The following is a 21,675-nucleotide window of genomic DNA, read 5'->3' on the forward strand; positions in this document are numbered from 1 at the left end:
ACCCCAGTAGTATGCCCCCCATTAGCTGGCCCCCAGTAGTATGCCCTCCCATTAGTATGCCCCCATAAGCAGGCCCCCAGTAGTATGCCCCCCATTAGCTGGCTCCCAGTAGTAGGCTCCCCCAGTAGTATGCCCCCATAAGCAGGCCCCCAGTAGTATGCCCCCCAGTAGCAGGCCCCCAGTAGTATACCCTCCAGTTGTATGCCCCCCATTAGCTGGCCCCCAGTAGTATGCACCCCCAGTAGTATGCCCCCATAAGCAGGCCCCCAGTAGTATGCCCCCCCAGTAGTATGCCCTCCAGTAGCAGGCCCCCCCCAGTAGTATGCCCCCCCATTAGCAGGCCCCCAGTAGTTGGCCCCCCAGTAGCAGGCCCCCTGTAGTATGCCCCCCCAGTAGTAGGCCCCTCCATTAGCAGGCCCCCATACACATTAAAAAAAAAACTTACCTGTATCCCTGCTCCAGCCGCCGTCCGCTCTGCTGCCATGCGACGAGGAGGGAGCCGGAAGACAGAGCTCATGAGTGAGCTCCAGCTGGCTCCCTCCGTGCAGCAGCCAATGAGAGTCTGTGTGACTCTCATTGGCTGCTGTAACAAACATACAGCTGCCGGCAGTGTTTGTTCTGTGTAGGGCAGACCGCTATCACAGCGGTCTGCCCTACACTCGAGGAGCCCTGATGTTGGATTCTCTAGCGAGAATCCGACATCAGGCGGCCGCCGTTCGGCCCCGAACGGGGATCCGAGTCAGGCGGGGAACACCCGAACAGGGTTCGGGTGGACTCGGATCCCCTGTGTTCGGAGCGGTTCGGATTCCACAGAATCCGAACCGCTCATCTCTAATATATATATATACACATATCTTAATTCACTCCAAAAAGGATATGTTATTTTGTGGGGTGAAAATATAAAAAGTGTTTCAATATGGGTAAAAAGTACTGGGACTGGTATTTTGGGAGGCTGTATGGATGGGACAGGTGTTGTTAGGATTGCAGGTGGCTGCAGCAGGTGTTTTTTATAATGTCCTTTACAGACAAAAAATATACTAGTATCCATTTAAATGTACCCCCAATTTAACTACAGCAAATAAAATTCCCAACAGAAATGTCTTTTTATCATTTTACCACACTTTAAATATGCTAATAACAGCCCTTGGAATCAATTTAAGAACCCAAAATACTTTTATTAGGTCTGTTAATAAACTTCTATATTGATAGTATCGCCATTCGCTGCATTCGCACATCTGCGTTTTCGCCTGTTGTGCAATTGAATAGGGAGAAAAGTGGGAACGCTCTTTGTGAAAGTACGCTATAACTTTGCGTACACACAGGTGAATGCATTTCGCCAGCTGCGACTTTTCGCCTCTAATTGAATCCGCCTCTAAAACAGAGGCATGTTCCAGCTAGTTTCAGGGCGTGTTTCCGGCAGCGTCTGCGATTCTATACGCAGATAACATGACTCCAGGGACTCAGGTACGGCTCGACCATAGACAAACTCATGGAATAAATGTTTCCCTGACCTGCGTATGATGTTACAGTACGTATGTGTATGCTGTTGCAGACAACTAAGAAGGCTCCGGTGGGCGTCTCAATACAAGTTTCCGTGACTGTTGCATTAGTATATGTTCACACACCCACAGCTGTAGTAGCATTAGCGTTAACTTCAAATCAGGTCCCATGTAGGTGTTAATCTGGTTAATTATATTTTAGGAAATGTGGGTTAATTATTACTTATATTATTGTTATTCTCATACTAGTAGACAGTGTTCCATATAATCTGGATGGGTGCAGTAGGTATTACCGCCGGCCGCATGGCCAGCGGTTCAAATCACGACAGCGGAAGACCGGCAGGGGTGAAGATCCCGATTGCTAATTAAGGTAAGTATCACTAACCTAATTCCCTACCCTAACCCTCCTTTAGGGGTGCCTAACCCTAACCTCCCCCCCTAGTGCCTAACCCTAACCCCCCTCTAAGTGCCTAAACCTAACCCCCCTTCCCCGCAGCCTAAACCTAAGTCTCCCAGGGTGGTGCCTAACCCTAACCTCCCCCCGGGGGTGCCTAACCCTAATCCCCCTTCCCCCAACCTAACCCTAACCCTCCCGGGGGGGCTGCCTAACCCTAAATCCTCCCCGGGAGCCCCTAACTTAACCCCCCCCCCGGCTTAACTTCGATCGGGATGCTGGGCATCGGGATTTCGACACCTGTCATTAGTACCTTGCCGGGATTAGACATTCGGGAAGCCGGCGGTCGGCGTTTAGACCGTTGGCTTCCTGACTACATCCCCTCTGGATGGCATGGAAGCAGAGGTTCAGAAAGACCTTGCAGAACATGTTTTCATTCATTCCTTAACTCATCCTTTCTGTGGTTTACATGTGGCTAGAAGTAATCAGTCATCTTCGGTATTGTCACTGAGTCTGATTTCGAAAGACCATCATGATTACATGTCCCAAGTATACTTATGCTGTATTGATATTTTCCCCCATACTTTTTATTTCAAATCCCATGATGCCTTTAATTAATGCTGGGTACACACTTGTTGATATATCGCAAGTGCATCGACGGGTGTGTGTGAGACATGTTAGGTCGGCCCTGCAGCACAGCTGATACATCTGCATGTGTGTACGGGCGACCCGCCGGCCGCCTGTACACTGGCTGACATCATAACTGGATGGGCAAATTTAAATGCCCACATATTTGTGATGTCAGGCAAAACATATTGACTCGTCAGTTGGTAAGTGTGTTTAGCTCTGCTGACCAGTCTGTCGTTATAGCGTGTACCCAGCATTAGTCACAGAAAAGATGCCTACAGAATACCTCTAAAACACCTAGGGGTCTATTACTAAGCTTTGTTAGGAGATAAAGTGAACGGTGATACGGTACCAGCCCATCAGCTCCTAACTGCCATTTTTCAAACACAGCCTGTGACATGGCAGTTAGGAGCTGATTGACTGGTACCTTATCACTGTTCACTTTATCTCCTAACAAAGCTTAGTAAATAGACCCCTTAGACACACAAAACTGTGTAATCGATTAAATCCCGCACCAACGGTCAAAACTGTGCTCTGCTTCGCGCAAACCCCACCCTTATCTGCCTCAGGCCTTGTTTGGTTGAGGTCCACAAATCAGGAGTGTCCTACCAAAATTGGGACAGATGTTACTGCTTTACTGTATATGGCAGCCCAAATAAAACAACAGGCAGTGCTGGTGGACTGGGCTTTATTTCCATAATTGACCTCGTTTTGGCAGGGTAATTGAGCTCGTTTACATCAGATATGTCCCCATTGTCCCTTGTTTCTCACAATATGTATTGCTTGAGCAGTTGTGTTGCATTTGATTCAATCTGGAGGATTCATTTGGTGTTTTCGTAGCATGACCTAACTCCAATCGATAAGGTCTCTCTGTTAACAAAAACATAAGCGGAAAATGTAACTTATTGACTGAAATAAACATAGAATTTTATAATTCTTACTATATCAACTATGGCAGAGGTTCTCAAACTCGGTCCTCAGGACCCCAAACAGTGCATGTTTTCCAGGTCTCCTCAAAGAATCACAAGTGAGATAATTAGCTCCACCTGTGGATCTTTTAAAATGTGTCTGTGAGTAATGAACACACCTGTGCACCTGCTGGGTGACCTGGAAAATGTGACTTGAGGACCGAGTTTGTGAACCACTGAGCTATGGTATACAGCAAGGGTTCCCAACCATGGTCCTCAAGGCACACTAAAGCTGGCCACACATCTAAAGATTATCTGTTCAACCAGCCAACTAGTTGATTGGTTGGAATGAAAATCTGGTAAAGTATGGGAGTAACTGATGATTAGCAATTTGCTCCTAAATGCCAGAAAACAGATGAAAATGGTCGTTCAGACAAATTTGTTAAATGTTTGATCTAAACAATTTGTTCTAAAAACAGTTTTTGTTAATTTTCCGGCTTTTGGGAGCAAATTGCTGATTGTCATTTGCTTTCATCCCTTACCAGATTTTCATTCCAACCAATCAACTAGTTGGCTGGTTGGATGTAAGTTGGTCTAGTGTGTGGCCAGCTTAACAGTCCAGGTTTTGAGGATAACCATACTGGAGCCCAGGTGACTTAATTAATACCTCAGTTATTTTGATTTAACCATTTGTGCTCAAGCCTGGATATCAGCAAAACTAGGACTGTTAGTGTGCCTTGAGGACCGAGGTTGGGAATCCCTGGTATACAGAATGAATCCAGATAACATAGGTCCTCATTAGCAAAAAATGTTCCTTTTTATATACGAATCATAATGAAATGGCATGGGATGGGATCTGAGCAATCTCCCCTATCAAAACCATGTCTCTCTATCTAATGGTGGCACCCATTGAAATGTACAGGCTCCACCTCGTCAATCCATTTAAATATCCCATCCATGAAATACAGATTTTGCATGTGAAAACAGTGGGGCTTTCCTGAGCTTAACCACTTAGGAACAATTTAAGACACCTCCTAAAATAGGAGAAGGCGCAAATTTTGCACAGCTGCACTCGCCACTTTCTATATGTACTAAGCTGTGTTCACAGTTGCACAAATAATAGTCGTAACATTTCTTAGAAAAGCATTTGTGCTCCTGATCTGCATTTGTGCTGCTTTGTAACCAGTCTGGCAGTGTATTTGTTCAGCTAACCTTCCTTTTAATGTTACTGTCTCACAAAATGGCCATTCACAGCAGCTGTCTGGGGCATTTGAACTGGGTCAAAAGGAAGTTTCAGTTAAAAATGTCCTCACCTATACCACAGGTGTTTTATCAATGGTGTGACACTGTGTGTGAGAGGGGATGGGACCAGAGCCAGCAAAGTCGCACAGACACTGCTGGTACTCATCACACATGCCTGCGTGCCTGCCTGGCTGTGTCACTCTGCAGGTCAGCAAGTCAAGGAAGTAGCACAGGCTCCTTGACTCATAAGTCTTTGGGCCTGATTCAGACTTGAGAATAGAGAGAGACATCTCTCTCAACTGTGAACCTGAACAAACCATATTGCAATGCAAGGGGTGTAAATACATAAATTTTTTTACATGTGGGGTAAATACTGGCTGATTTTGCATGTAGCCCACAAATACTGCACAGCTTTATTATTACTCTCCAATTTAGATGTCAGTTTGGAAACACTCCTTCCATATCTAAATCTCTCTGCACATTTTACATCTGCCCCACCTGCAGAGCAGTATGGTTTCACCAAGATGATCAGTTGAGAGAGATATCTCTCTCTGGGCCTGATTCAGACCCGCTCGCGAGCGCTGAGCGCTCGCGAGCGGGTCGATGTTGGCCCAGTGCGCATGCGCACGACGGAGCCGGCTCCGTCGTGCGCATGCGCGAGACCCAAATAGCGACGGGCAAGCCGTCGCTCCGGGTCTCGTACCAAAGGGGGCATGCTGTCGATGTTGAGTGACAGCACGCCCCCTTTGGTGGGCGGCCCATTGGGCGTGGCTGGCCAGACGGAGGCGCTCCCATTGGAACGCCTACCGTCTGGGGCCGGCCCCACTGACATCACAAGTGATGTCAGTGGGAGTGCTTTCGGCTCTGATAGAGCTCTAAAAAACCAGAGGGCCGGCTCTGAATCAGAGCCTCTATTCTCAAGTCTGAATCAGGCCCTTTGCCCATTGCACATACAGTATGCAGCCATAGTAGATCCAAAAGTGACCTAACCTCCTTCCCTTCTACCTTGCTTTGATTCTATGGACTGATACAGTAGCTATAAACGTGAAATGGTTATTACATGTAGCACAGCAAACATAGATAAGTGGACATTTTGATTCATGAACTGCTCAGACAGGTGTCTGACAATGAAGTTATTTGCACAACAATTGAATCTTCCTCCAGGACAGAGATACTGCAGATATTATTCATAAATCACTTTCTTCCCTCATAATAGAGTTTGTAGTATTATTTCACTTTGAACAGCAGCAAATTTAGATTGTCGTCACTTGAAATCTATGTCATGCACATTTAATCATACTTTAAATCATAGTTCCTGCAATCTGACATTGATACATGTTGAGTGTATAGGGAAATACTGTGGTATATAAATAACAAATGTACTTTTATCATGATGGTGAATAGGCAATAAGACAACTAGGTTACAATACATAGGAAGGTTGTTGCACATTACAACATAAATAACACTTGTGATTGAGTAAAACCGGCAGTTTTCCGCATGATTAAGGCACCTTTTTAGTATTGGGGCTATTTCATATATAGGTTTAATGGGGACTGTGGCGTTCTGTATGCTACAGCTGTGGTTCTCAACCGGTGGTACATATACCAACAGTGGTACAATTAGCAAGGCTAGGGACCTCATCACCTGTCCCCAGTGGGTTTATGGGTGACAGGGGTGTATTACAAGCACAGTAGGGGTGAACTGGGGTAAGTATGCCCAGTAAGGAAGAGGGGTGTGAGTATGGCCATTAAGCATTTGCACTGTAGTGGAGGTGTGTATTCCCAGTAAGGGGGGGTAGTGGTAAGTGCATACCTTATAACCATCCTGATTTGAGTGGGACAGTCCTACTTTTTGGGCACTGTCCCTCCATCCCACCTGCGGACCGCAGTGTACTGTGTGCGATCAAGAGGTTGGTGGGGACACTGGCACTGCTACTCTGCATAGCAGAACAGAGGTCAGTGGATTCTGTGCTCATGTGCATGATGCCCATTAAGTGCTGGGAGAGGCAGGGGGCAATCCAGCGGCTCCCGTAGTGCTAGGCTTGCCTCCAGTGTGATGTGCAATGGGGGCATGACACGAGTTCATGCCCCCAAAATGGTATAATCCAGGGGACATGGCCTAATGGACACGAGGCCATGAGCCCTTTCAAGTGTGCCTTGGAGTGTGCCGAAAGTCCCGCTCATGGGTATTCCGATGTTGGGAGGTATGTAATACCCCTTTCACATCGGTATGCTGTGTCGCACCCAAGATTTTGTTCATGCACCCAACCTGCGTGCGACCCAGCTGAGACCCCTTTCAGACTGGCGGCCTGGCACTAATGTTGGTTCCATGACATCACCGCCATCACATGCTGAGCCGACGCTTGGAGATTATCTCATCTCGAACACCGGCTCTTCCTATGCAGTGAACGGAACCTGGGTTGCATCGACCCAGGTTCCCCGTTCACACTGCACCACGAGCCGGATTGAACACGCGTTCAACCCTTCTCGTGACCAAGGTTGAAATGCCGGGTCTCTCAACCGGCTTATTTCAACCTGTCCCTTTCACACTGCACAGTAACCCGGGTTGCTGCACGTTCACGAGCAATAACCCTAGTCAGTGGCGTATCTATAATGGGTGCAGTGTGTGCGGGGCACACGGGCCCCCGGGTCCAGGGGAGCCCCGCACCGCACACCTTGCACCCATATTATTTTAAACTTACCTGTCCGTGGTCTCGCGGCGCGTGTCAGCACTGCTCAGACCACCGGAAAATGAAGCCGCAGTCATTTTCCCGGCGTTCTGCGTATGCGCAGTAGACTCCGGGCACATTCTAGTGCCTGAAGTCTACTAAAGCTCCGGTGGCTGGCCGGCCGCGTCAGTCGGCTGCCGGCCACCGGGAAGAGAGGATGGGGCCCCGCACGGGGAGTGCACACCGTCCCCCTCCTCTCTTAAGACGCTCGTGACCCTGGTTATTGCTTGTAGTGTGTGTAGTGTAAAAAAGTATGTTGGTTGCTCAGATCAGCTTAAATGACTTAGCACAGGTGCTTGTAAAGGGCGGGGTTTACACTGAACACAGAAAAAAAGGGATTTGCCCTCCAGCACATTGTAGCAAGATCAAAAAAAATGCTTAAATCCTACATAATAATAGAGATTCAGAGGTATTAGTTACATACATTTGCAAATATATGAATAAGCGCCAGGCCAATCGTCAAGGCTCGGCGCGGAGACAGCTGATTCGAAAATCAGCTGTCTCTTTTCGGAGCATTGAAGCAAGTGTGCATGCGTGACCTACACGTCACGCATACGCACAAGAGCCTCGACGTCTGGCGGAAGGAGCCGGACCAGGGACAGAGGGATCTGAAAGGATCTCTCTTCGCAACCCGGGACTCCTTCCCATATGGAAGGAGCAGGTTGCGATCCACAAGCGGGAGCACTCGCCATCTGAAGATGGCGAATGCTCCCGCACTCAAGCCTTGAAAATATTGTATATTCGGAGCTTGATGAATTCTGTTCCCATACCAGTGTATGGGGACAGCGGGCCATTCCGCAAGAGGAAGGTAAGTAGGAGATATCTGTGATATCTCCTGCTTTACCTTCTTGATGAATGGCCCGATAACTTCATTTTTACAATTGCAGGTGAAAATGTGCATTTTCACCTGCTTTGATGATGAATAGGCTCCTAAATGCCCTAAATTGTTTTTATACCATATGATTGTGTTTGTTTATTGTCAATTAAAAAAAAAATTGCAATACTTATATTGTATTTAATATATTTATATAGTACTTGTGTATATTTGTATTGTGTCATAGCATTTTGGGGTCATTCTTTTAAAAAATGCTGCACAGTATTTTCACAATTGAATGTTGAAAATGTTCAAATAAAGCTGCAATAAACAATAGTCTGATATTAATGTATGTAACCTAAAGACATTAAATAGAAGGTGGTGAAGCCAAACAGCTACAGTGCAGGCCTCAGCTCCTCTGCATATTTTATTAAATGTGTATTCTTGATTTTACAGTCTGATTTAAAAGATACAAATAGTTTAATGATGTTGCTTTCTATTAATTGTAGGACTCTACTCTTGTGTATCCTGTTGTCCTTAAAATGGATCCTAATGGATTTTTCCTTCACTGGGTGGACCAAAACAAGGTAATACAAATCATACAACACTTTAATTTTTATTGTGACTGTACGGTGGAAATAAAAAGTTCTTACCCCCTGTGGCATTTTACACATTTTACTTTCTTAATTAATACTGTATAATGTAACGGATTTATTCAAAATAGTATAGTTTGTGATCAAAATATTCTGTAATGTCAAATATAAAAACAAAAACAACTTTAAAGTTGTTTCTTCATAACAAATGAAAAAAAAAACCCAAATAACTGCAATTACAGCCATGGATCTATTTGTGAAGAGCTGGGTACACACTACGTGATCCATTGCACAATATATTGTTCTGACGCGGATCGGAATGATATATCGCGCGGATCACATAGTGTGTATGCCTTATCACCACTCCCCTAATATTGCGGAAGCCCTTACGAGCTTCTAGGAGCTACATCCAATGCAGTGCCTAGAAGGTGGCCAGTCTGCTGATTTGTGCGCATGCACGAGATTGCGATCCTACACAATGCACACAATTACAGACCCCTCTGGCCAAACAGGTTAGGAGACACCGCTGATCTTCATGATGAAGCTCTCCTTTGAAAATGTTCTAACCAATTCTAGCATCACTCACAGATGCATTTACTTTTGTTTTGGTATGGTTTTTTTACTTGCCAGTACAGAACATTTTTGCATTGACATGTGGAAAGTTCAGAATAAATCCATTATTATTCCACAATGTAAGAAGATGAAATGTAAATAAATGATAAAGTGGGTGAATAGATTTTACATGCACTATGCATTTGTCCTTGGAGTAAATTATGTAGGAGATATTGCATCCTGTACTGAGTCACAGAAATGCAGACTTTGGGCCTGATTCAGGCCCGCTCGCTATCTGCGTACTCTCGCTGGATGCGTATGCAAATTTGTCAAAGTGACGCCACGGGAAGCGAACACTCGCCAAGGCATAAGCATGCCCCCCATGTCTTAGAGAGCGGCCACTTTGTCTGAGCGTACGCCCAATCGCACAGGCAGAGCCGCCCACCAGCACGCGTCATCTCCAGGAAGTGTATTAAAACATCGGTACATCGAGCACCATCGAATGCTAACGTAGTGCTTGCGGTTGCTTTACCCTACTGCAAGCATTGCGAGTAAATCAGTGTAAAAAAAAGGCAAGTGATGTGTACTATGACACTACCTGTTAATTATGTACGCCTCTAAAACTGCGTTGAAACACTCAGGCACGCCTGCGTTCGCATCTCCAACCCCCTGTTATTAGTGTCCTGCCCCTGTTACCACCCACAAACGACCTCTCCTGTCACTCATTACCCTGGGCTGCATTTGCTGGGCGAGCGAGAGGGTTGCGATCGCAGTGTGTAGCTCGCGCACGTGCAGAACGAATCGCACACATGCGCGTACGCAGAACATCGGGCCGCTTGCGAATGCACAGTGGGAGCGAGCGGCTCTGAATGAGGTCCTTTGTGCCAAATGTAATAGGGTGAGAGTTTAGATAATGTGACAGTTTAGCAGTAAGCTCTCACTCTTTTTAAAATCGCCCAATGTAATAGAGTCCGAGAACAGGCAAACTCCCATGTTTTTAAACTTAAAAAAAACTCTGACGATTTAACCTCTCATCCCGATATTTTCCCATTTTGAAGATAAAACTCGACCAATGTGACAGTTTACTGCTAAATTCTCACATTTTCTAATCTCTCACCCTATTAGATTTGCCCCTTTGTCTTTGTACATGGGGCCTGATTCGGAGCCGGACGCTATTTGCGCTCGCTCGGTCAGAAAAAGGGGCCGGCTATTTAAATTGAGCGCTCGCTCTTTGCGGTCTGTTGACGCCTCTATGTCTGAGCGAGCGAACAAAACATGCGCTCGCTATTTTGTAAAGACGCCCCCTGGCCGCTCGCATCATACGTCATCTCCGCTATTTATTTGATTAATCGAGTACATCGAAATGCATCTGAACTGCTCGCAGTGCTTGTGGTAGGTTTATCCTACCGCAATCATGCGAGCAGTTCAGGCTAAGAGACAACCAAGTGACGTGGTCGATGACGCTGCTTTGTTAACTATGCACACCCTTAAAACGCCCGTTTTGACCGTTTGGCACGCCTGCGTTCGGATCACCACTACCCGTTCACAAGCACCTTCCCCTGTTACCTCCCACAAACGCCTCATCCTGTCACTCAAATTAGCAGCCACTCGCTATTTGGTGAGCGCTCGATTTCCGATCGCACTGACTGGTTGGCGCATGTGCATTGCGACCCATACGCATGCGCAGTTGTGCGAACATCGCTCAGAGCGAACGAGCGGCCGCTTACGAGCGGCTCTGAATCAGACCCTCTGTCCCATCCGCAGGCCCTCCCGCTCTGCTCCGTCTCATCAACCGCTCCCATGCTTACTCCGTTCCTGTCGGCTGGCCGGGTCCTCCTCCTCTCTAGCTAGGCCTGTCTCGTCTTCCTAGCAGCCGGAGCCATTGCCAGCTGGTACACACCCCGGCTCCCACTGTACATGCATGTTGGAGAAGGGACAGACATTACACAATTATTATATTAATTTAACACTGTTGCTTAACCATTGTTTCTACTGTACAATAGAGATGATCTTCATAGGCATTGGAGTTCATCAAATTGCAAATAGGTTCACAAGTTATTTACCTATAAGTGCACAAACTTTATTGCAGGCTTACTTACCCCCCGAATATCGGGTGTCACTCCCGACCCGCCAGAAAGGCAGGCAAGTCTCCCGGCTGCTGCGGATACTAGTGCCTGCACTGTCAGCTCCTACTCTATGACAGGAACCGAGTGCTGCAGGACAATGTCTCACTGCACCACCCGGCTCCTGCCACTAAGGAGGACCCGGCTTTTTGGTGTCACCCCCTCCGGTGCGGCCCCCATATTGATTCTAAGACGCATGTTTAAAGAAAAATATGCTTGGCACGGTTAAATCCCAAATTCTGTGGTACATTAGCCTATTTGATGCAATTTGAGCAAAAGTGTATGTGGACACATCTGTAAGCCCGGTTTTTACCCTCAGAACAGTCTGAAATGTTTGTGGCATTGATTCATCAAGGTGTTGTTAATATTCCTGAGAGTTTATGTTCCATGATGACACAATAGTATCACGCACTGGCTGCAGATTTGTCGGTCGCCCATCCATCCAATCTCCCCAATCAACCACATCCCAACGGTGCCCTACTGGAGTGATACCTGGTGACAGTGGAGGTCATTGGAGTACACTGAACTCATTGTCATGTTCGTGGAACTAGCTTGCAAAGACATGTGCTATGTGACATACAGTATGATGCAAAAGCAGCCATAGAATATAAAGGGCTGCACATGGACACCATCAATACTCGCATTGACTGTGGAATTTAAACAATGCTACATTGGTATTTAAAGGTGTAGTGTGTGCCAAGAAAATACTCCCCACCCCGTTAAACCATCACCAGCTTGAACCGTTGACACAAGGCAGGAAAGGTCCATGGATTCACGCTGTTTACGACAAATTCTGACCCTACCATCAGCATTGTGCAGCAGAAAGTTATATTCACCTCAGTTTCTTGTTCGTAGCTGTCAGGAGCGGAACCTGGTGCGGTCTTGTGCTGATCCGCTTCAAGGTTTGATTTATTATGTTTTTTTTAGGTGTTCTTCTGCATACCACTGTTGTAACGGGATGTAGTCAAAAAGTTGACAGCCAAAAGGTCGACACCCAAAAAAATCTGCAAAAACATCGGCATGGTCAAAAGGTCAACAACCAAAAGGTCGTCATGGACATAAATTCCACAGGGTCATATCTTTGACAGTCAAAAGCTCGACATGGTCAAAAGGTCAACATTGAAAAAAATGTAAACAGTCAAAAGATCGACAGTAAAAAAGTTGACATGGTCAAGACCTTTTGTCCACGACAATATTTTAAACCGTTTAAATACTGTCTAACTTTTGACCATGTCTTAGTTACAGTATATCCCTGTCTATATTTTGACTGTCAGTATATTGAATGTCGGCATATCAACCATGTCGATTATTGTCCATGTTTTAACCAACCCTGTAGTAATGCTTGAGTATTTGAGTCACTGTAGCCTTTCTGTCTGCTTTGAACCAGTCTGCTCATTCTTCTTTCAGAACTGCCGCTTACTAATACCCCTTTCAGACATACGACCCGGGAAATATCCTGCTCAGACGGGAAATTCTCCTGTGCAAATTCCTGGGTATTTGGTCGACACCCCACTGTCACACTACAGGTAGACCCCTTTCAGACAAGAGCAGGGTTTTTTAGTTTTTAATATTACCTGCCTCTCCTCTGCCCTTACTAACCTATCCCCTCTCCGGCTGCCGCTGATGATGTTATCATCATGCAGCAGGCAGCCCACCAATCGCTACCACCATTTTATTTTATTATTATTAAATTATTTAAACCTGCCCGGGTGGTCCAGCGGGAGTGCGGGCGGCCCACTGTGGCAGAGACCCGCCGGCGGGTGTACCCAGCATCCAGCTGGGGTTCTCTGTACACAGCCACCGGAGCGGGGGGTGGTGAGCAGCAGCGCCGAGCATCCTATAGGACGCTCTGCGCTGCCAACTCAATGTAAAAGCTACTTGGTGCAGTCCAGGAGTAGTAAATTCCCGGGTAGCACCATTCAGACATAAGCAGGATAATTTCCCGGGACTTAAGCCCCGGGAAATTCCCTGGTCGATTGAAGGGTCGGCTACCCAGGAACGTGTAGGTACCTTTCAGACATACGCGGCAACCCGGGAATTTGGCTGAGGCAGGCCAAATTCCCGGGATTCTCGGTATGTCTGAAAGGGTAATTGTATTTTTGTATTGCTCACCATTCTCTGTACACTCTAGATACTTTTGTGTGTCAAAATCCCAGGAGATCAACAGTTCCTAAAAATCTTAAACCACGCCACCTGGAAACATCAATCATTCCATGGTCAAAGTCATTTAGATCATATTTCTTCCCTAGTCTAGTGTTTGGGCTGATTAACAACTGAACCTCTTGACCATGTTTTCTTGCTTTTATGTATTGTTTGGCTGCCACATTATTGGCTGATTAGATATTTGTATTAACAATCAGGTATACAGATGTACCTAGAAAACGGCTATTTTTTCTATATGCCTACACAACGAGTTGATACCTGTGGAATTATCATATTTCAAAAAAAATGCTTTTAGAAATACAGTGTATATATATATATATATATATATATATATATATATATATATAGTTATAGTGTGTGTGTGTGTGTGTGTGCACATTAGCTGATGAAATGGCAAACTCTAAACTTCCTGTACTCCAAGGAGGCTTCATGCTCTGTCCGAAAATGGCCACCGTGATCAGTACTGATCATATCCAGGGGCCATTTTGTCTGTACTGTGAAGAGTGACATGGTGGGAGACAGTAGTCTCCTGCTTAGCTCACATGAGAGACCCAGTTAATACCTACATATAAAGCTGTTCCAGCATCCGTGTGCCGCTATCGTTTGCAGCATACACTCACTGGCTGGTGAGCTGTATAGAACCCCACTCCACTCAAACTGTTCTCCATTGCCAGTGTGCATGTAACAGTGAGTACGGCTGTAACTACTATAGTTCAATAAACCAAGACCACTGTTTAAATAACCTTGCTGTTCATAGTTTGAGTCATCCGCTGATGTGTGCCTAACAGCTCTGCAAATTACAACACCTGTACACACACATCATTTCCAACATTAACCAGGTCAGCAAATGACACATATAGCAGAAAATATTGTATCCCAATCTCTATGCACCTTCCTGCCTTTACAGTGTTTTATACTGATTTATTTTCATTTCTGTGGAACATGTAGGTTATGTAATGATAGCACTGTTCCTTGGACACATATATCCTTACTCTGTTGCTCTGTTGCCTTGGAGAATATAATTTACATTGTTTGAAATCGTTCTGTGTATTTCTGGAATTCTGAACCCTTGGCCTACACTACATAAATTAAGTAGGCATATTGATATATGAAACACGTTACAGAAAAGTTTATATTGTTGTCATGGGTATATCATGTAGAGTAAATCAGATGTACAAGAACTACATTTGTTCATGGCATATTACTGTATAGTTTAAAACAACTCTAAAGGATGGGCAATCAGATAATACTATACTCTTCCTTGAGAAGCTATTACACATCGGAACAGTATGCAGTCGGGAAGCCGGCGGACCTAACCCGACAACCGGCTTTCCGACTGCTTTATCCCGGTGAGGGTTAAATGACAGGCGTCTAAATCTAGACACCTGTCATTTTACCGACGCCGGGAGACCGGCACCCGGCATCCCGATCGAAGTGATGCTGGGCGCCGAGCACGGACAGCCGCTTAGGTTTAGGGTTCCCCGGGGGGACGGGGACTTAGGGTTAGGCACCCCCTGGGAGGTTAGGGTTAGGCTAGGGGGATGGAAGGTTAGGGTTAGGTACCCCCGGGGGGGGGGGACTTAGGGTTAGGCACCCCCCTGGGTGATTTAGGCTTAGGCGGTGGGGAAGTGAGGGTTAGGTTTAGGCATTTAGAGGGGGGATTAGGATTAGGCACTGGGGGGAAGGTTAGGGCTAGGCACCCCTAAGGAGGGTTAGGGGAGGGAATTAGGTTAGTGAATACTTACCTTAGGGACGATTGGGATTTTCACCCATGTCGGGCAGCCGCTATCGGGATTCCAAACCGCCGGACGCAATCATACCGATTCCATCGGAACCTATGATGGAAGTCACTGGAGATGGCTAATAATGGGATTAAAGATTAAAACAATGGCATTATCAGACACTTTTCACTTTTTGTCTATTACTACCAGCAATGGAAGACACAAGAGAACAGGGATTTCAACTTACATAATCAAAAATATAATGATATTGTTCTTTATTGGCGGAGACACCCAATCACTGATTGAGGACCGGTGGGCAAAATCCATAAACCTCAGATAGGGCAGCCTCATACATAAGGAGTAGAGCATATAGTGCCTCCCAGTTATCCTGATTTTGTCAGGATAGTTCCAGTGTTTGGACCCAAATGGGGAATGTCCAAAGTAAGTGTGGCCTCATCTCATGCTGGAGTGGCTGGGTGAGTCAGATCACGGCATGTTCACATCAGACCGGGGTTTATTATGTCTTCATTTTGTTTTGGGAGGTGCGATAGTGAAATGATATTACCTCAGCTTAATTAATGACTAATGAGTTAAACTGTTTGGAGAAGGACCACCAGTATTAAATCTAAAGTCAAATAAGTTTATTCCCTTTCACTTATAATGTTCCTTCCATTTATTTTTTAGCTGCCCTTTCACAGCAACTGTCCATCATGTGTAAGACTCGGACGCCTATACCAACCAAAGTAGACACTAGATTGGAACCTCACCTTGCACTCTCTACATAATATCAGTGAACGCAGACTGAATTCCTTTCACTAGAAATGTGTGCACCAGGCATTGAGTGTGATGAACCTTTGCTGATTTACATAAAACCTTCCCATTTTTCAAAGTATCAGTCAAAGAGTTCAATTCGAAATGCCACAAAAAATGACTTGTATAATCTGTGTTTTTTGTTCAGTATATCAAATGTGACAGCTAATTCATTTTCTTTACTTTCTGAATCTCCCATTTCCCCTGTATTAATTCTGTTTGCTCTGCCATCAGCCTTTGAAATCATTTAATGTATTTATTATGTCTCCTTTTCGTTCTGTGAGCTTTATGATGTGTATAAGCACGATGATTAATTGCTTTTTAGTGCACGGCTGTTGTCCTTGGTGCTGTATTTGGCATAGTAGAGTTTCTGGCTTCTCTCTTCAGTTTATCAGTTAACACTGTTAGAGCCGTATTCAATTTGAGCGGACCCGCAATACTTTTCCGCCTCCCGGACTTTTCGCTTACTGCGCCTGTTTTGCAGGCGGAAAAGTATTGTGCGCGTGCCCGGGTATCACCGTATTCAATTTGAAAGTAGGCGAAAACTGGACCCGGCGAAACTTAAAAAAGTGGAAAGTCATGTCAAATTTGGGGAAATCAACCTGACACCCCCCAACAGATGCTGTGACATGGGGGTTAGCTATGGCAACCCCCTGATTTGGCTTGCTGAAGGTATTTGTTGTTTTTAAACAGGCTCAATAGCTGCTAAATAGCATTTTTGTACAAGTGGTGAAGAATACTATTCAGGATTTTTTCTTGCAGAAAATAACATCCCAGCAGATTTGGGGTACTGAAAAATGGGGGCCAGCATATTTTAAAGTTAAGTTTAAAAAATCATGAAAAATCCACTTTCCGCAAGCACCTGCAATGAAAAAAACACATGGGGCATACTTGGAGACCCCCCTAGAGTCTAGTTCGCTTGTTTTTAACTTTGTCCCCCAACTTTTTTTTTTCCACCCCCAAAATTAAAGTGATTTTTTTGGGGTGTTCTTCAGTCTTTTTAAAAAAAAAAATTGATGCGGTTTACCTTTGGAGGACTGTCCGAAGGCTGTAGGGGGGTTCCCGCAACGTTGCACCCCAAAACCCAATTCTGCACTTTTTTCCGCCTGCTATTCATAGGTGAAACTTTTTTTTGCCTAATACACTGCATTGACTTTCCTCCTAGGCGGAAAGTCTTTCAAATTGAATACGGCGATACTTTTCCGCCTGGCTTTTCGCTCCAAAGTGAATACTGGCCTAAGGCCCTGATTCAGAGCCGCTCGTAAGCGGCCGCTCAGTTGTTCTGACCGATGTTCGCACAACTGCGCATGCGTACGGATTTTAATACGCATGCGCGAACCAGTCAGTGTAGGCCGAAAATCGTTTGTTCGCTATTAAGCGAATGCCTGCTATTTTGAGTGACAGAAGGAGGCGTATGTGGGTGGTAACAGGGGAAGGTGCTTGAAAATGGGGATGTGGAATTCGAACGCAGGCGTGTTTAAAGGTCAAAACGGGCGTTTCAAGGGAGTGCATAATTAATACAGCAGCGTCATTGACCACGTCACTTGTTTTTTTTTTAATCAGAACTGCTTGCAAAATAGCGGTTGAAAAAACCAGCCACAAGAATAGCGAGCAGTTCATACACTGTTCGATGTACTCGATTAATCTAATAAATAGCGGACATGACGTATGGTGCGAGCGGCAAGGGGGCGTATTTTTCAAATTACAACCGCAAGTTTTGCTCGCTCGTTCAGACTTAGAGGCGTGAACAGACCGCAATTAGCGAACGGTTCATTTGAATAGCCACCCCTTGTTTTAGAACGAACGACCGCAAATAGCGAGCGGCTCTGAATGAGGGCCTAAGTCTTTTAGTAGAATTGATTTATAAGTCAGAATTTGGACCATATTCAATTAGTTCTGCCCGACTTTTTGCCTACATCGCGGGTTTTGTACGCAAAAACTTATCGTGCACGTCCCCGGTATTCACCCTATTTAGTTGCAAACCAGGCGAAAACGGCAAGCGGCGAATGCGGAAGAGGCAGAAACTACTGTCAGAATAGGGGAAATTAGTCCGAACCCCCCAAAAAGATGCACTAACATTGGGGATCAATGTAGTAGTGTTCCAATAGCCCTAATAAAACTATTTGGGGTACTGAAGTTGTTTAAAATCCCTGTTATTAGCTTCCTTGGAAAAGTGGTGAAGAATGGCATTAAGTAGTATTTTTTGGTGAAAATAAGTAGTCCTGTCAAATTTGGGGTACTTGAAAATGGGTGCTAGCATATTTTTATGTATCTAAAGTGAAGTTTTAAAAAACATGTAAGGAGAGAAGTCTTAGGGGGAGATGTACTAAGCTCTGGAAAGTGATACATTGGAGAGTGATAAACTACCAACCAATCAGCTCCTAACTGTCATGTTACAGGCTGTGTTTGAAAAATTATAGTTAGGAGCTGATTGGTTGTTACTCTATCACGCTCCTTTATCACTTTCCAGAGCTTAGTACATTTGGCCCTTAGCATGATGATGATATTTAGCAGGTGAAAAGGAAATATAAGTCTGTAGGGAGTAAACTTGTTAGATGCTCTAAGCTTCGTTTTTAGCATTCGCTGGCTCTTATCGAAGCCTGCTGGGATACACTGGACTATGAACTTTTAATATTCATGGCACTTTAATGTTTATTTACTGCCATACTGCTTATAAATCCATATTGATTTTACTACCTGCACCAGAGGAACCTAAGACAGACATGTTGACAGGTGGATAAATAAGTTTTTAACCCGTTCCTCCACGTTCTAGTACAATTTATATCAGGCCTTGCTAGACCTTAAGACCTGATTCAGACCCGTTCACTAGATGCGGCCGCTCGTTCCCAGCGTATTTAAATTTTGCAAAGTGACGTCAAGGCAGCCGCTCGCTCTGCAAAGCATAATCACGCCCACTATGTCTTGGCGAGCGATCACTTTGTGTTTATAGACACCCACCAGCCTGTTTATAGCCGCTCACTAGTGTATGTCATCTCCAGGAAGTATATACAATCATCCGAACATCGGGTTCCATCGGATCTGACCGCAGAGCTTGTGGTTGACTCTACCCTACCGCAAGCACTGCGAGCTCTTCAGTGTATAATTCAACCAGGTGACGTGTACTATGACGCTGCCTGTTAAATATGCACGCCCCAGAAACAGCGTGAAAACACTCTGGCACGCCTGCGTCCGCAACTACACTCCCCCGTTACTACTGCCCTGCCCCTGTTACCACCTACAAACGGCCTCTACTGTCACTCATTCCACTGGGCGAGCGAGCAAAATCCGATCGCTCGTACTAGTTTGCGCACCCGCACTGCGAATTGCACGCATGTGCACATTAGCGAACATCATCTGCAACAAGCGGTCGCTTGCTAGCGAACGGGTCTGAATCCTGTCCTTAGTGCGAAATAGATCTTAAGATATGCATACATATATAACTATTTGCGTTCAGGGTGTGCAATATATGTACGCTCTTTCAATTTGAATATCTCCGAGACTAATTAAGAACTAATGTGATTCTTTTGCGACAGCTTTCAATCAGCAATAAATTACAGAATTTGAAATAAAACTGTATGAAAATTGACAATAAACATAATAAATGCTGTAGTATAGCTAACTTTAAAATGTCAAGAAAACTACCAGAACACAGAGGCGCCACAGTGGCCCGGGGGAAGCGGGATAGGAGTGACCACAGTCGGCTGCTACTGGTGGTCTGCGCTCTCACGTGGACCCAGCCGCCCTAGCCATGTGTGGACACTGTTTACGTTCTGCCCAGTTCGGCTCCTGATTGGCCTCCTGACTGCGTGACTTAGCTAATGAGGGAGGGCGCGCAGGCTACACAACACGTAAGGCGCTCTTCCCTCACCTACTTTCTCCAGCAGGTCGATTCCAGACTCGCTTCTCCCAGCCAATCAGTGCCAGTTTTGCACCTCGAAAGTAACGCCTCTTTTTTCTGCTCTCTGCTTTCCACGAGAGCTGCCTGCAGCTGCTGATTGGCGGGAGACTGGGAGACGGTAAAACAAAGTAACAGTTTCAGTTTCATTTGCATCTATAGGGGCTCAGCTTGCAATACCCCCTGGAAATGGTCCATTTTGCTTCAGAGTCCATGGCCAAATATATCATCGCACTTAGAAATTGGTGCCATAAAAAATCCACAAAACCATAAAAGGGCGTGGCTTAGCCGGTTATGTTTTGCACACATCTTTTATTACCCGATTCCATCGTATTAACATACGATCCAGCCATTATCTAGCAAAGTATTTTCCGTACGTATGTTCTGGGTTCAAATTAGCAAACTGTTCGCCACGGGCATACTAGTATATATACAGTATATTGTGCTATTTGTATCTATTTAAATCGGTTGTTACATGGTGAGTCACTTTTTACAATCACCTTTACTTACCTTGCAAGTTGTTTCTTTTATGTCGACAGTTCTTGATCTATTGTCATTCCATTTTATCCTTTCTATTTGTAGCCAATGTTCAATTATTTCTTTTGTGTTTACATTAGACATCTACATTTTTTTGTTTGATATATCCTTCATTATTTGCGTTTGTGTCACACATAGTAGAACTTTCAGTGCACTAATATCTGTTTAGTGTTTTATGTTTTTCTAAATATTTGTTTTGACATCGTATTGTAAGACATTGGGGGTCATTCAGAGTCAGTTGCAAGCGCTGAGGGCTTGCAACCGACTCGATGTTGCCCCACTGGGCATGCGCACGACGGAGCCGTCGTGGGTATGCACGAGACCCGGCTAGCGACGGACGCTCCGTCGCTAGGTGTCTCGCAGCAGACGGGGTGAGCTGTCGATGGCGAGTGACAGCTCGCCCCTTTTGGGAGGCGGGCAGGGGGCGTGCCTGCCCAAACGGAGGCGTTCCTGTCTGAACGCTTGCCGTTTGGGGGCGGCCCCACTGACATCATTGCTGATGTCAGTGGGGAGCTTCCTGCTCGATCAGAGCAGGAAGCTCCCTGGGGCTTACGAGTGCCCAGACCCAACCTTAGGGTCTGGTCGTAAGCCCCAATGGTCGCGATGGTCTTGACCATCGCTAACCATCACTATGTCGGTCGCTAGCGCTGTGGGTGTTAACCCACAGCTTAGCGATTGACAAGGAGGCGGTCGTTCAGGATGCAAGCGGCCGCCCTGATGCAGGGCGACCGCTTGCAACTAACGATCGCCCCTGAATGAGGTAGATTATGTGGACAGTCCTCTTTGGGTTTAATGATGTTTATTGCTGCCTTAGATATATCTATGTTAAGTGTTTTTAAACTGACCTATGGGTTTGCAACTGGCACAGCAAGGACCAAGCACTTCTGCTGTGATGTCATAATTGGATTTATTGGTTTTTGGCTGTGTTTTTTTGTCATATTTTATTAACCCTCTGTCTGCTAGTATGTTTGTGCGTCTGAGGAAAATTAGATGGATTGAAACCACCGCTGGGCTCGTACTAATGATGTAAATTTTTGTTCAATAAATGTAACATTCTTTTCATCTATC

The 21,675-nt window shown here is 45.4% G+C and overlaps 1 protein-coding gene across 3 annotated transcripts in view; it reads left to right on the forward strand.

The window, feature by feature from the left end:
- PLCB1 (phospholipase C beta 1) overlaps positions 1–21,675 on the forward strand; it is an 808,463-nt gene that overhangs the window by 42,335 nt on the left and 744,453 nt on the right. For all 3 annotated transcript variants that reach the window (XM_088478043.1, XM_088478041.1, XM_088478042.1), the window contains exon 2: positions 8,723–8,800. In XM_088478043.1, the coding sequence (XP_088334169.1) occupies positions 8,723–8,800 (78 nt within the window). The remainder of the gene's footprint in view (positions 1–8,722; positions 8,801–21,675) is intronic.

This window comes from Taudactylus pleione, unplaced genomic scaffold (assembly GCF_031769625.1).
Source record: "Taudactylus pleione unplaced genomic scaffold, aTauple2 ptg000206l, whole genome shotgun sequence".
Taxonomy (NCBI): Eukaryota; Metazoa; Chordata; class Amphibia; order Anura; family Myobatrachidae; genus Taudactylus; species Taudactylus pleione.